Source organism: Pipistrellus kuhlii, unplaced genomic scaffold (genome assembly GCF_014108245.1).
Source record: "Pipistrellus kuhlii isolate mPipKuh1 unplaced genomic scaffold, mPipKuh1.p scaffold_m20_p_3, whole genome shotgun sequence".
NCBI classification, from domain to species: Eukaryota; Metazoa; Chordata; class Mammalia; order Chiroptera; family Vespertilionidae; genus Pipistrellus; species Pipistrellus kuhlii.
This window is the reverse complement of record NW_023425529.1, coordinates 102,492,619-102,507,610: the sequence shown is the minus strand read 5'-3', so window position 1 is coordinate 102,507,610 and position 14,992 is coordinate 102,492,619. Positions and strand designations below refer to the sequence as shown.

At 38.6% G+C, this 14,992-nt stretch overlaps 1 protein-coding gene across 10 annotated transcripts in view; it reads right to left on the bottom strand.

Annotated features, from left to right (window-relative positions):
* TNFRSF19 (TNF receptor superfamily member 19) overlaps nt 1-14,992 on the bottom strand; it is a 98,402-nt gene that overhangs the window by 62,222 nt on the left and 21,188 nt on the right. For 9 of the 10 annotated variants that reach the window (XM_045588615.1, XM_036456235.2, XM_036456234.2 and 6 more), the window contains 2 exons: nt 11,934-12,036; nt 9,522-9,632 (listed from right to left, as the gene is read on the bottom strand). In XM_045588615.1, coding sequence (XP_045444571.1) covers nt 9,522-9,632; nt 11,934-12,002 — 180 coding nt within the window. In that variant the 5' untranslated portion in view covers nt 12,003-12,036. Of the gene's footprint in view, nt 1-9,521; nt 9,633-11,933; nt 12,037-14,992 lie in introns of those variants that run through there. The other variant, XM_045588619.1, reaches the window with a different exon arrangement.

Here is a 14,992-nt window from a genome sequence, read left to right as displayed (position 1 = left end):
AGAATGAGGCAGATGTGTATTTGTGATTGTTCAAAAAATAATTTAGCATAATACAGAATTAGAAGTATGATCCTATTTCTTGAGTACTAACATTTGAATACTAACATTTATTGGGTGCTTATTCTTTGCCAAGCACTTTATACTTATTTTCTCATTAATTCATACTCCTTTCCCAATGAGATAAGCACTATCATTATTCAATTTCATGGATATAATTATGGAGCTTCCCAGAAGGACTGCACCTTAACCAAGGTGACATAGCTAATGTTAGAACCAGGATTTGAATCTACACAGTTTAATTCCAGAGTTAGACTCATAACACTAGGGTCGGCCAGTTACTTTATATGACATATACATAGGAAGATGTCTGAAAGATTACATACCAAATATTAACACTGGTTATCTATACTTTATGATGGTTGCTATAAATGGTTGGTCATTTAAAAAGAAAAAAAAAGTCAGCCTGAGAACTACAAGAAGAATGTGTATAGAAGAGCATGCTAATCCAATCCACACACAAGACTGTCTGCTCAGAGGGAGTAAGGGCTTTAACAAAATGCCTCAGGCTTAGCCTCCTCAGATGTAAATACGGATGCCAGAATGCAAATCTTAATGAGCTCAAATTCTCATTTTTAATAGAATTTATATATTTTAATTCCTTCATCCATATTTATATACATAGTTATCTAGGCAATATTTACTACACAATTGTTCTAAACCAAAGCACAGGCAGGAGGTAAAAACCCAACCACTTGATTTGAACTAATTCACAAATTAGAATTCCTTTAAAACCATTAACAGGAATTAGAGAAATTGAATTACTATTCTCAATTTTTATAATTCTGTAATAATTTAGGTATCTTTTGCAAAAAGCATCCATTACTCTAGTAATAAAAATAAAGATATATAAAGAAATTCACAAATATTTCCTTGGATCATGTATTAGGTCTTTGTGGAGAGACCAATACTTTGTGTGTGTGTTTGTGTGTGTGTGTGTGTGTGTGTGTGTGTGTGTGTGTGTGTGCTCTGTCCCTGGGCAATATGGATCTGCCTGGAGAGAGAAGCGTGTCTGTGCTGAGAAACTTTAGCTGTTGAGAAAGCTCAGCTAATCCAAAGGCTTTCTTTAAGTATGGAAGGGAGGCTCCACCCCATCTCATAGGATCAAGGCAAGCACGTAACCCCTGGGCAGCCCCTGGACGGCTTGGACCTCCCCATTCACAGGCTCACCATCTCCACAAAGACAATTTTTCAAAATCATAATTTGATCCAGACAACTTGGATGGTAAGGGTCTCATATACAAGTGAAAACACAACAAAGATGGGGAAAAGGGAGAGTAAAAGGGAAAACAAAGGAAGAGAAAGGAGAAAGAGACAGAAGAGGTATATTAACTGGGAGTAAAGTTTGACATTTTGTTTTTCAAGCCAAGTTGGTAGAGGAGAGAAAGTGTGTATTTTCCTACATTGAAGCTAAAGTCACATGAGTTTAAATGCCAACTCTACCACTTGTCAGCTAAGTTATTTTGGAAACTCTCTGATCCTCAGAGACATGGAGATAATAACACCTGCCCTACAAAGTTGTTTTGAGGAATAAGCAGCAAAACCTATTAAGCCTCTAAACTGTAAATGAAGCATCGAGTGGGCATTCATCAAATACATGAGACCTATGGCAACTTTTCTGGTTAACATAGAATCACTGGGAACAGGGAATCTTCAGACCCCAATTTTTTCAAGGTTACTTAAAACATTGCTTTTCATTTAAAACATTTTTACTAAATAAAAATTTCTCTAAAATGAATCGCAATTGCCTGCCTTTTAAAAAAGGGTAATCTATATATATAAAAGCTTAAGCAACCATTACAACTGGTCACCTGAATGATCGGTTGCTATGACATGCACTGACCACCAGGGGGAAGATGCTCAATGCAGGAGCTGCCCCCTGGTGGTCAGTGTGCTCCCACAGCCAACCTTCCACAGTCTTTCACCTCCCCTCCCCCACCAGCTTGTCCCAAATGCCCCAATTGCCCCAATCACTGACCAGGCTGAGGGACCCCACCCGTGCACAAATTTGTGCACCGGGCTTCTAGTTAAAATATAATTTAACTTTATCTGATTGAGCCAACTGCTGCAATATGCTATAATACAAAAAACTAGGGACCTCTGTGTATATGTGAATAGTTCTGCTGTTTTCACACCCCTGGCAGGAAGTCAACTGTCATTTCCTGTTCTTGCTGAGTGTCATTGTCTCCAAGGATTCACTTCGTCTCTCCAGTCCTAAGAAACTAGATTAAATGATCCAAATAGAAATGAACTTGAACAAATATAAATGTGAGTTTTATATTTTGAAAAGGATCAGAGACTTTATGCTAATTTTTGAATCCTGACTGTATCCTGGAGTTTACATTATACACAGAACTATTTTAACCAATGCATTTTTGCCATAGATCACTCTGTGTCATTTACATGTCATCATATTTTGTAGAATGAGGGTGTCATGCAAAAAATTGAGGGTCTATTCTACACTGGCCCAAAATCATGACACTTTCCCAGTTGTACTAGGGTTCTCCTCATTATTTCATGAGAAGGACTCTGTGGTGTGTGTGCATATGGTGTGTGTGTGTGTGTGTGTGTGTGTGTGTGTGTATGTGTGTGTTTGGCAAGGAAGGATAAGGAGGATAGGGAAGAATAAGTCAGTCATTGGCCTGGGCTTCAGAATAAGATATGTGTGTTTTATTTTATTTTATTTTTTTTTTTGAACATGGTCTTCCATTAATAGCAATTGAAGGTATGTACTTGGGCTTTAAAATAATCCTATAGTCTTTATTTCTGAGTAAATAAAGACTATATTCAGGCACCTGACATCTTAAAAACTTGAAGGAAATACCTCCCCTGAATCCCTGAGAAAATCTTTTTAATAATAAATGTTGATGTGGGAAAATAGATACACACATTTTTAAAAATACAATTAAAAACAACAACAACATTGCTGTAGGATTCCTAGTTCTGAAAATCATGCAATAAGTTAGCAATTCTTTGTACTTGACATCTCCCTTTACCACTCTTTCCCAAGAGCCTATCATAGCATCTGGTACTGACAAGGATTCTTTGCTTGATCAAACTTTAGCAGGTTCCTGAAGCTTCTCCTAGGCCCATCTGTGCTAGCCCTTGCAAAATCCAATTTTGGTAAGACTTTCACTAAGTCAATTCAACCAGGAGCCCCACCCTCAATATCTGATAGAGTTCCTTATCCTCCCCATCCCCAAGGTGATGCCTGAACATCACGTCAGGTCGGCTTTAGCCAGAAATCCCGTCATTCCTGACCCTCACCCTGCTCTTTGGTTCTAGTTCCCCCTTGCCCATGCTATATTTGGAGTCAAGCCCAACCTCTCTCCCTGCTGTAAATCTCATTGCACTGTCCCTACATCTACTGCGAAGGTCCTGAACGAAGTCGACCTTACTATTTTCATCACTGAATTTTTTTTAATAATACACAATAGGCTGGTGAGTAATAAGTGCTTGCTGTATAAACAAATCGATGTATTTTGTTTAAGGCAGTATTTCCTAAAGTTATTTTTATTTTATTCCAGGGAGCGAAACTGTAGTTTATGAAAATGTCTCCCACTTGGTTAGATCCTGCTGGTCTGGTGGGGAGGACTGGGTGTGGGGACAAATAAGGGTGAGGGTCTGTCTGGAGTGGGGGTGAAGGTGTGAGCAGTGTTTTTTTGCTATGATTCCAGGGCAATAGAGGGCCGGATCCATCTGGGCTGCTTCCACCCAAGCTGGCGGCAGGAGTAGCTCTGTCACTCTGCCCGATACTTTTAGGCCACATTTGGTGGCTTCCCAGTAGCAAAACGACTCAAAGTAAACAGTCCTCAAATCCCCTTCTCCCTTTTCTCCCTCTGCAAATACAGCACTGAACAAAAACACAAGTGGATCCCACCTATCCCTACATTTCCGAGGAGCAGCTCCTCAGGCCACAGGATCCTCACAGATCATCAACTGTCCGGAAAACACATTCTGGGGCCTTGGGTCTAAAGCTCTATTTATTTGTACAGCCAATAAGCTATTACATTTGGTTCTTTGAACTTTAAAAGTTCAAGTCTGCACAAAGAAGAAGCTACTTGTGGAGAAAATCTAGGGCATACAAATGAAAATGACAAATTAGATTTACATGGCTGGTGTTTAGAAATCAGCTTTTTAAATTTCCTTTCATAAAACAACACCAAAGACATAACCCCTGACAACTCTCAGTTTATGAAAATCTGTAGTTAAATTTTTATAAGGAAAATTACAAGCTAGAGCTTGTTAATATTTTCCAAACACCACAGGGTTCGATTAAGACAATCAAACATAAAGTGAGCAACATAGCAATTAAATGGCAAAAATGAATCTTTTTCATGCTTGCAAATTGCATTGATTTTTGTGTGTGTGATTTTCTTCAGATGGATGAAAATAGTTTTCCCAAAAGCAGATGTCTTTAAAAATATGAAGCCAGACATGCAACCATGTGGAGAGAAGTATGCTGCTGTTTACAATAATTAATTTTTCATATTAACAAAGTCACCCCAATAATTGGTTAGAAAAGCTTACTTTGAAAATCATGCCAGACACTTGAAGTCTGTTTCAAGTAGTTTATCCAAAAATGCGTTTCCTGATTTACTGCTGGGAGGCAATCATGTTAAAAGCACATTGTTGGCACAAATGCTCAGTAAAGAGGAGCGGCCGTGGCTGAGCAAATTTTAGAGTAAGAAGTAAAAACTATGTAGTCACTCAAGGAAACAAAACTCGTCCTCTCTCACATACACCAATGGTGCTTATTCTCATGAGCCAAAAGGATGTCTGTGTAATACTCCTACCCGTATGCACTGCTCAAGACACCCAGCATGTACTTCTTATGGAGCAATGTAAACAACATTTTGTATTTTTTTGCCTCAGAAGTGGAAAAAGACACTATCAATTACTATCCTCATAAACTTTCAAAAATTAAACCTTGTAGAGGAAGAGAGAACAACTAAATATGGCTCAATGGATAAAATCTCAAAACGGACTCCAAATGGCTCAGTGATGGGGCACGGTTTTCCCAGAGATATAAGAAAACTAATTAGTAAGCTGAATTACTAAAAAGAACCTAAATAAGAAGTGATGCTTGGGGCTTTCAGGGAGGGAACTGGAAACCAAAAGAGTTAATGGGATGAAACTGCTCAGGATGGCACAAGAAGGCACCCAAAGGGTAGGCACCACCTAGTATGAGGAGCCACAGGGATGGCACTCACTTCACAAGACCAAACAGGAGCTACGGAGGAGCAGAAACAGGTGGGTGCTTTGAAACTAGTGGCCAGGATGGAGGCTCGAAGCAGAAAGAAGAGGACGGAGGCTGACCAGGAAGCAATTCCAGCACCACACACTCACAGCAGGTAAATGCGTTTTGGATAGCTCTCTGTTTCAGAAGTGGGTTCTCAGCCAGAACATCTGAAGGAAAGTTCATGATTCTAGAACAGTACTGTCCAATACAACAGCCATGACCTCAAGTGGCAAAACATAAATTTAATTAATTGAAATGAAATAAAATAAACAATCCAGTCCTTGGTGACAGAGCCACATTTCAATCTGTCTTAAATAGAAAGTAGAATAATAATATGTATTGCTGTAATACTAGAGGCCCAGTGAATGAAATTCGAGCACAGGGTGGGGAGGTGTCCCTCAGCCCAGCCTGTACCCTCTCTAATCTGGGACCCCTGGAGGGATGTTCGACTGCCCATTTAGACCCGATCCCGTTTAGGTGGGATCGGGTCTAAATGGGCAGTCGGACATCCCTCTCACAATCAGGACTGCTGGCTCCCAACTGCTCGCCTGCCTGTCTTCCTGATTGCCCTAACTGCTTTTGCCTGCCAGACTGATCACTCCCTAACCACTCCCATGCCAGCCTGATTGATGTCTAACTGCTCCCCTATCAGCCTGTTTGCCCCCAACTTTCCTCCTCTGCCGGCCTGGTCACCCCTACCTGCCCTCCCCTGCAGGGTTGATCTCCTCCAACTGCCTTCTCTTACAGATCTGGTCCCTCTCAACTGCCCTTCCATGCTGCCCATCTTGTGGTGGCCATCATGTGTCCACAAGGGGGCAGAATCTTTGACCATATGGCGACAGCCATCTAGTGTGTTGGAGTGATGGTCAATCTGATTATTCTTTTATTAGATAGGATAGAGGCCTGGTGCATGGGTGGGAACCAACTGGTTTTCCCTTAAGGGTGTCCTGGATCGGGGAGGGGATTCCCTTGGGGTGTGGGGTGGCCTGAGTGAGGGGCCTGTGGTGGTTTGCAGGCTGGCCAGGCCCCCCAGGGACCCAAGCAGAGGCCCTGGTATCTGGGATATATTTACTTTCTACAATTGAAACTTTGTAGCCTGGAGCGGAACCAAGCCTCCTGCTCGCTCTGTGGTGGCAGTCATTTCTCTTTGGATTGGTTTACCTTCTATAATTGAAACTGTAGCCTTGAGTGGAGGCCCAGGCCAGCCAGGAGAGGTGGAAAGCTTGGCTTCCTCCATTGCCGGCGGCAACCCTAGCCTGTTCTCTCCAGCTCTGTGGATGCTGATATTTTTCTTGAAATTTATCTTCTATAATTGAAACTTTGTATCCTTGAATGGAGGCCTAGGCCAGCCAGGGTGTGTGGAAAACTTGGCTTCCTCTATTGCCTGGGAAACCCAAGCCTCTCAACTGCTCTCTGTGGCTGCAGCCATCTTGGTTGGGGTTAATTTGCATGTTACTCTTTTATTAGGTAAGATTATTTAGCATTTTAGGTAAAAAGCAATTCATTATTTATAAATGTAGTCATCTGACAATTAATAAAAAGTTGTCTTAATAAAAAGACTAAATTTTACCCTTGACTTTTTTTATATGTAGTTTTTAATTGATTTCAGAGAGGAAGAAAGAGGGAGAAAATCATCAATGATGAGAGAGAATCATTGATCCACTGCCTTCTGCACACCCCCAACTGGGGATCAAGCTTGCAACCCAGGCATGTGCCCTTGACCAGATTTGAACTCGGGACCCTTCAGTCTGCAGGTAGATGCTCTATTCACTGAGCCAAACCAGCTAGTGTAGGGGATAGATTTTTTAAAATAAAAAATATTAGCCAAAACTGGTTTGGCTCAGTGGATAGAGCGTTGTCTGCTGAAAGGCCCCAGGTTCGATTCCAGTCAAGGGCATGTACATTGATTGCGGGGCACATCCCCAGTAGGGGGTGTGCGAGAGGCAGCTGGTCGATGTTTCTCTCTCATCGAGTTTCTAGCTCTCTATCCCTCTCCCTTCCTCTCTGTAAAAAATCAATAAAATATATTAAAAAATAATAAATGAATAAATAAATAAATAATAAAAAATATTAGAGCTGATAATACCTTCAACCTCTGGTTTGAATCTCCAGAAATAATATTGAGGTTATAGTCTCTGGGTTCAAAGGATGAAAGTTAGGGAGTATTTCTTAGAAATCATTTATTCAACTTGGCAACTATAAAGTTTCATTTAGATTTTCACAGAGATTTGGGAAATGAAGAACTTTTGAGGGATGGAAATATCATAGTCTATTTTCTTCCTGGGCACTATTGCATTTTTAACTATTTTGTTCACTGATCCTAGATATGCAGATCTTCTATAAAGAATATTTATATAACCAACAGAACAAAATCTATGTTTGAAAATGCATGTTACTAAAATCCATAGATTAAAATATATCAACTGAGATGCTATAGTTAAGTAGATGTCATACAGAGTTTGAAGGTCAGCCAGTTTTTTTCTTTTAAAAAATATATTTTTATTGATTTAATCGAGGAAGGGTCAGGGAGAGGGAGATAGAAACATCAATGACAAAAATCATTGATCAGCTGCCTCCTGCAGGCCTCCTATTGGGAATCGGGCCTACAAACCTGGGCATATGCCCTGACCCGTAACCGACTGGTTCATAGGTCAAACTTAACCATTGAGCCACAACGGCGGGGTGAAGGTCAGCCAGATTCAATCCAAAGGAAAAGCTCAGGATATGGAAAGCCACCACTTATTTGACACAACAACCAGAGAGAGGCCCTGCACCAGGAATTACTGTGGAATGTATAAATCTTAGTGTCATGCTGTTTGTAGATCATTGATCAAAAATCTATGAATGACAACACTCAACTTTAAATAATGGCAGTCTGTAGGGGCAAAAAGTGACTTCTCTTTTAAAAGTAACTTTAAATAAAAATAAAAAGTTTTGTTCCTTTTCTAACAAGAAGACTTTGATGCTTTATTTAGAACAACAACAAAAATGATACACCAATTCTCCACAACTAGTAATATCTTCAAAAGGTCAGAAAATAAAGCAAAAAGATATATATTTCTGAACCTGCTCTCAAAAAAGAAGAGCCCCAAGAATATCCATGACTTGGAAATATGCTAGCATACACTCATAGTGTTTCTTAACAAATAATGGCTAAAATGAATATATTTTAAAATGACCCTGGGAGTAACATACACTCAGTCTGGGGAGACTGGTAATACTTTCATTGTCCAAGAAATGTTCAAAACCCTGGTTTGGAAAAGAACTACTCTCTTGGAGCATCATTACTTAAGAGACCATTGAGCTCTACTTCTTGACTAGCAATGGTAACATTCATTTATTTTTCCGTAATTGCAATTTATTTATTTTCATTGTTTTGGTTTTGTTTTAAATCTTTATTGTTGAAAGTATTACATATGTCCCTTTCCTATCTCCAACAATGATCTCTTCTAGCCTACCTCTCATCCCAGGCCTTCACCACCCTATTGTCTGTGTCCAATAACTTCTATATGCATACAAGTTCTTTGGTTGATCTCTTCCCACCCAGCCACCCCCACCTTTCCTCTGAGATTCTCAGATGATAATATTCATTTTGAGAAAGAAAAGTCTAAGTATGTGAGCATTACCACTTTCTGTTATCAATGCTTTATTTTTAAAATATATTTTATTGATTTTTTTTTTTTTTTTTTTACAGAGCGAAAGAAAGAGGGATAGAGAGTTAGAAACATGAATGAGAGAGAAACATTGACCAGCTGCCTCCTGCACACCCAACACTGGGGATGTGCCTGCAACCACGGTACATGCCCTTGACCGGAATCGAACCTGGGACCCTTCAGTCCAACACTCTATCTCTACTGAGCCAAACCAGTCAGAGCATCAATGCTTTATTTTTAAATCTTTAGTAAACTATCAATTCTTTTTAATTAATACTAAAAGTCTAGGCTTTAATAATTCTAGCCTTTTAATAAAATATAATAAACACTAATAATAAACAATGACATTTATTGAATTCTGGTTATTAGAACCTACTTCTTTTATTTCAGTAAAACGCACAGTCAAATGTATTGAAGAGGAAATTGTGTTCTATTTAGCTAAAGTGACACAATGAACCAAGAATTCTGCCATGGTGTCCACATCTTCACTAGTAATTAACTAAAAGAATTTAGCTAAAAATACTACATTTAAAGAACACAGTACTACAACTTTGCCATGCATACCATACCTTAGACAACTCCATGCCTGGTCCACACTGCTTGCAGAGAACACAATTTCCAAACCGATCCTTGAATTCTTGTTGTCTACAGTCCCCCGTTTCACAAATCACTTTACTTACCTGAAAAAAAAAAGTTTCATAAAGCATTATATTAAAATAAATTAATTGCATTTTTTGCAATAAAGACACAATATCATCAGTATAATTCCATAATCACTGAATGTAAACAGTAAGTCAGAGTGAGGCCAATTTAATTTTCACTTTTGAATATGTAAGTGGAACAAATAAATTATTATGTCTGATTCTTTTCTGTATTCTCTGAGTAAGGTTCCCTTTTTCTTGGAATCAACTGCTGCCTTCCTCTGATACATTTCTGAGGACCCAAGGTAAAAAATGACTAAGAGATGCTCTCTTTGTTTAGTCTATTAGTAAAAGGACAGCCATGCAGAGACCCAAGGTCCTTTGCAATCTCAAAGATTCTGATTTCCAAAACTATATTTTTGATTATCAAGAAATATAAGCATATTCAAGGATAATGAATTGAATAAATAAATGAAATTAGTATAGCTACAGGAATTATCCTTTATCCTTTACACATATCCTATTATCCTTTATCCTATTATCTTTAAACACATCTGCTACCCAGTTTTGATGTAAGAATTTCAACTTTTTCATGTGAACTGCATTTATTTAGAGATTGTCTTTCAAAAACTTCTGACAATCTTGAAATTAGTAAAACTCTTGATGATGATGAAGATGACAATGGTAGCCAAACACTCTGAATGATTCAAATTAAAAGTACTATGTAAATATGAACTTATATGCTTACTAATTACCATTTTACCATTTAAATAGGACCTAATGATAGGACCTCAGCATAGGACTTAAATAGGAAGATTATCTATTTTGGCAAAAACATAAGGTTGTAAGTAATTTTCAAAATATAGCCTTGTTTCTTATTTTATCTGAAAACAGTATATTCATTTTATACACTATAACCCTACAAAATTGTGTTACTCTGCTTTCTTAACAGTATTTTGTAAAAAAATTGTCCAAAATAATAGAATATCAGATTGGTGAGAACATTCACTTCAACCTTTTATCATTAGCAGAAATGCCCTCAATGACATTCCTGACTATAATTTTGTTTTCCAAAATGAAAGCTAACTACCTCTAGGAAGTATTGGCAGAACAGTGGCTGCTGTTATGGATAAAGCCTATCACACACAGGTGCACATTGAATTGTTTTTGATGGCTATAATAATGAGCAATTATTCAGTACAAATTACCTCCACTTTGTAGCAGAAAAATCTGTAAGGATATCTGCAAGCCTCCTTATAGAAAAGCAAAGACAGAACTTTGAGCAGACAGAAGGGAGAGTTCATGGTGGAATTTAGGCCTACAACATGATTTGGGGCTAACTGTCTAATAATCTCTTCCTGCCTCTCTTAACTGTCCTTGACTACCCATCTTAGAGGAGTTTGGTTTTATTTGAGAGAGGTAAGAGATTCCCTCCCACTGCAAAGCAACTGCAATGATTTTGAGAAAGACTACCCAGCCTCTTCCTTGGTTCCAATGTTTCACTATCTCAACTGAAAGAAAGGAAGCTTTCCTTATAGCTGCCTGAATCTCAGACTCTAAATGGACCCCATTTCCTCTTATTTTGCCTTCCAAGAAGACTGAGTACTGTCTTCAGTGTAAATAATTCTTTTCATAGTTGTAGATCATAATTATATCTTCAAACTAAATAAGTTTCAGTTCTTTTGAACACCTTCATAGATTTTTTGTGTCAAGCTTTCAAACATGAAAATCTTCCATCTGTCCTTAATGCTTTTTGGAACCTAGGATATAAATAATTATATTAAAATAACAAAACTTTCAAAAATCAATTCTAAATACTTCACAAACTGTGTGAGTCATGGCTCTAAGTCAGATTCTATGGTCCTGCTAGGTGCTGTGGGAATCCCTGTAACCCCAAAGTAATAACTATTATGGGGCTGCAAGTAACAAATAAATATAATTTTGACAATTGTTACAAATGTCCAGATTCAGGAGCAATCTTTGACTTATTAGTTAAACGTAACAATTTTAAAATGCAATTTGAAAGTGAATTTTAAAATATGGAATCAGACATAGAAAACAGTTTTGGTACAATGTATATAAATTTTTCCACCACTCTTTTATTATTATTATTATTATTATTATTATTATTATTTTAAAGAGACAGGGGGAGGAAGAGTGAGAGAGCAAACCATCAGTCAGCTCCTGCACGTGCCCCAATGAGAGACTGAACATGCAGCGTGGGCACGTGCCTGACCTGGAATCAAACCAGCTGCCTTTTGGCACATGGGACGACACTCAGCCAACTGAGCCACACCACCCAGGGCTCACCACATTCTTATGAAAGTAGAGTTGACTTACCAAATAGGCTAGTAAAGCTACAATGGTGAAAAATGTTTTCTCTTGTTCTAGTAGCACTTTTAAAGCCATGGTTCTTATTAAATGTACTTATTGTTGAAGAGTTCTAAAAGATAAGAATATAACAGATAACATTCATAACAATTAGTGACTGTGCTCTATATTTACTGTATAATGTTTATTATTGATATTTGCTTATATATACTAGATAACAGTATTTATGTTTTAAAAAGGATCATCTCTTAAAAAGGTACAATAGGCACATAATATGTAATATTTAAAAATGTAAGTTATTAGATTAACACTTTGTCTCTACATACACACCATATGCAAAACTCCTACTGGTTTGAACTCTCAGGCCTTTATTTTCTACCCAAGACTCCATAGTGTCCAATCTACTTCACGCAATAGAGAATTACATTTAAACAGTGAGAATGTAAACCTTCTATTCCATGGATTCAATCAGCACCAACAGGATAATAACAGTGATTTAAAAAACAATTAACACCTGCTAAACGTATGTGCCAGGTACTGTTTTCAGCAATGTTAACTCATTTAATCTTCAACTACTCTAGAAGACAGATACATAGATACTATTGTTATTCCCATTTTAAAGAGGGGAAACAGGCTCGGAAAAAGCTGAGTCAGTTGCCCATGGACACACTGCTAGTAAGAGGCAGAGCTGGGTACAAACCCAGGTGGGCTGGCTGCAGTGTCCCTGGGTCACTATACCTTGCAAAACAATCTGTTTGGATCTTTGACCTTAATTCCACTAAGAAGCAGACACAGCTAACATTTGGCATTGTTTCCCAAACCAGTTCAGTGCAAATTATATACTAGCAGAAAAAAATATGAATTCATTTAAAGATATCTAAACTTAATTTACAAGTGATGAAATTCGAGGCACTAATATAACATTTCGATAAAAGATAGTCCAAGCCTCTTTATCTTCACCAGAAATTATCTAAAATGTAAAAACAAATGTAGATCCAGAGCATAGCATGGGAGAAGACTTTTTAAAAACGAAAACTTATCTGGTGGCTCCATCTATAAGGCAGAGAAATAAGGGTTCAGTTTCCCTTTCGTGCTGAATCTTCCGAAAGTGACAGAGACCCTGGGCAGATAATTTGGCTCCTTCAGAAGAAACCATAGCAGGGAACCAGAACTGTGGGCCAAATAGCTCAAGAAAAACAATAACAAAACAAACAATAGCAAAGGAAGCAGAGTGGGGCAGGCTGATGGGTCAACTGGTAGCCACGCAGTGCGCCTGAACACAACCCAGAGGGTCATTTCCGCAGCCTGAGCAGGTCCAATTGTCAGGGCAATAAAAATATCATTTTTAAGTTTGTCAAATGAATGACTCATTTTTAGCAAATCAAGCAGCTTTTATTGCTTTTCCAGCTTCTTGGCCACAGCCTTCCTTTCTCCCCTTGCATATCTCAGAATCACCCAGCAATTATCCAACCATGCAATTCATTGCTTGTGTAGACACAGGATTGGGGTCAGAAGATAAAATCACATTCCATGAAAGGTATGCTGCAAGTTATCTTTCTCGACATGATCTCAAAAAAATTTTAACGTTAATTTTTAAAAGTAAAAAACAAACACAAAAATTATATTGGATCAAACTAATATGAAAAATAGGATATATATATATATATACACACACATATATATATCAAAGCATTTACACAAAATATGAAGAAAAAAGAGATTGACAGAGTCATTGCATACCATAATTGAGCAACTAGTTTAGACAGAATGCTCTCCTGGCATCCTATACTAATGACTGAGGAAGGTAGATAGTTACAGTAGCATATTCTTATAAAGGCAATTGACAACAAGCTAGAAAGCATGATTTTGACTTTATAAAATACATTTATTTTATATAAAAAAATATTATCAACTAGGGGCCTAGTTCACGAACTTGTGCACCTGGAAAGGAACTGTGAGCCGCGAGGCTGTGGTGGGCACACGGGAGGATCTTGGCCCATCCTCTGTGCCCCCTGTGCCCCAGCCCAGCCCTTCCTGCTGCAGTCCCTGGTCCCCTATCTGCCTTGCTCCCTCTACCACTCCCACAGGCTAATGGCACCAGTGCTGTTTGCACCCGCTGATGGTGAGGAAAAATTGGGGCCAGCACCAGCAGTGGGTGTGAGTGGGGCCAGCACCAGTAGTGGGTGTGAGTGGCAGCTGCTGTGCCGATCTCACCACAGGAGCAGAGGGAGGTGGAGAAGCCTCAGGGGTGATTGGGGTTGGCAGAGCCAGGTTGACTTTCTGTTGTATCCTGTGTCACAGCATTCAATGGCTCCTTCCATTTGGCATAGTAGAACTATATCAACAAAACTAATCAATAAAAACAATTTAACAAAATAATATATTTCATAATTATCCATTTGTTCAATACACCCCGATTAAAGAGCTATTAAGTGCTTGAAAGGAGGCAGCATCAGATTGGGAGGACACCTACAAATGTGCACTTTTTAAAAAATATATATTTTATTGATTTTTTACAGAGAGGAAGGGACAGAGATAGAGAGCTAGAAACGTCGATGAGAGAGAAACATTGATCAGCTGCCTCCTGCACACCCCCCACAGGGGATGTGCCCGCAACCAATGTACATGCCCTTGACCAGAATCAAACCCGGGACCCTTCAGTCCACAGACGGACGCTCTACCGCTGAGGCAAACCGGTTTCGGCGATTTTTTTTTTTTTATAGAATAGTTTATTGATTTTTAGAGAGACAGAAAGGAAGAAAAGTATCGATATGAGAGCACAACATAGATTGGCTACCTCCTACATGCTCCACTGGGGATCAAGCCTGCAGCCTGGACATGTTCCCTGATCAGAATGGAACAAGCAACCCTTTGATACATGAGATGATGCCCAAGCAACTAAACATACCTTAGTTGTAACTAACTTAGAGCAACTAAGATGCACTTTTGAGGGCACTCCTAGCTTAGCAGAGGTGGTGAAATCTAGTGGGGTGTTATGAGTGTGACCTTGAATTTTTTAGAATAAAATGAACTACTTTAAGGAATGCTTTGGCATTCATAAAAAAAAA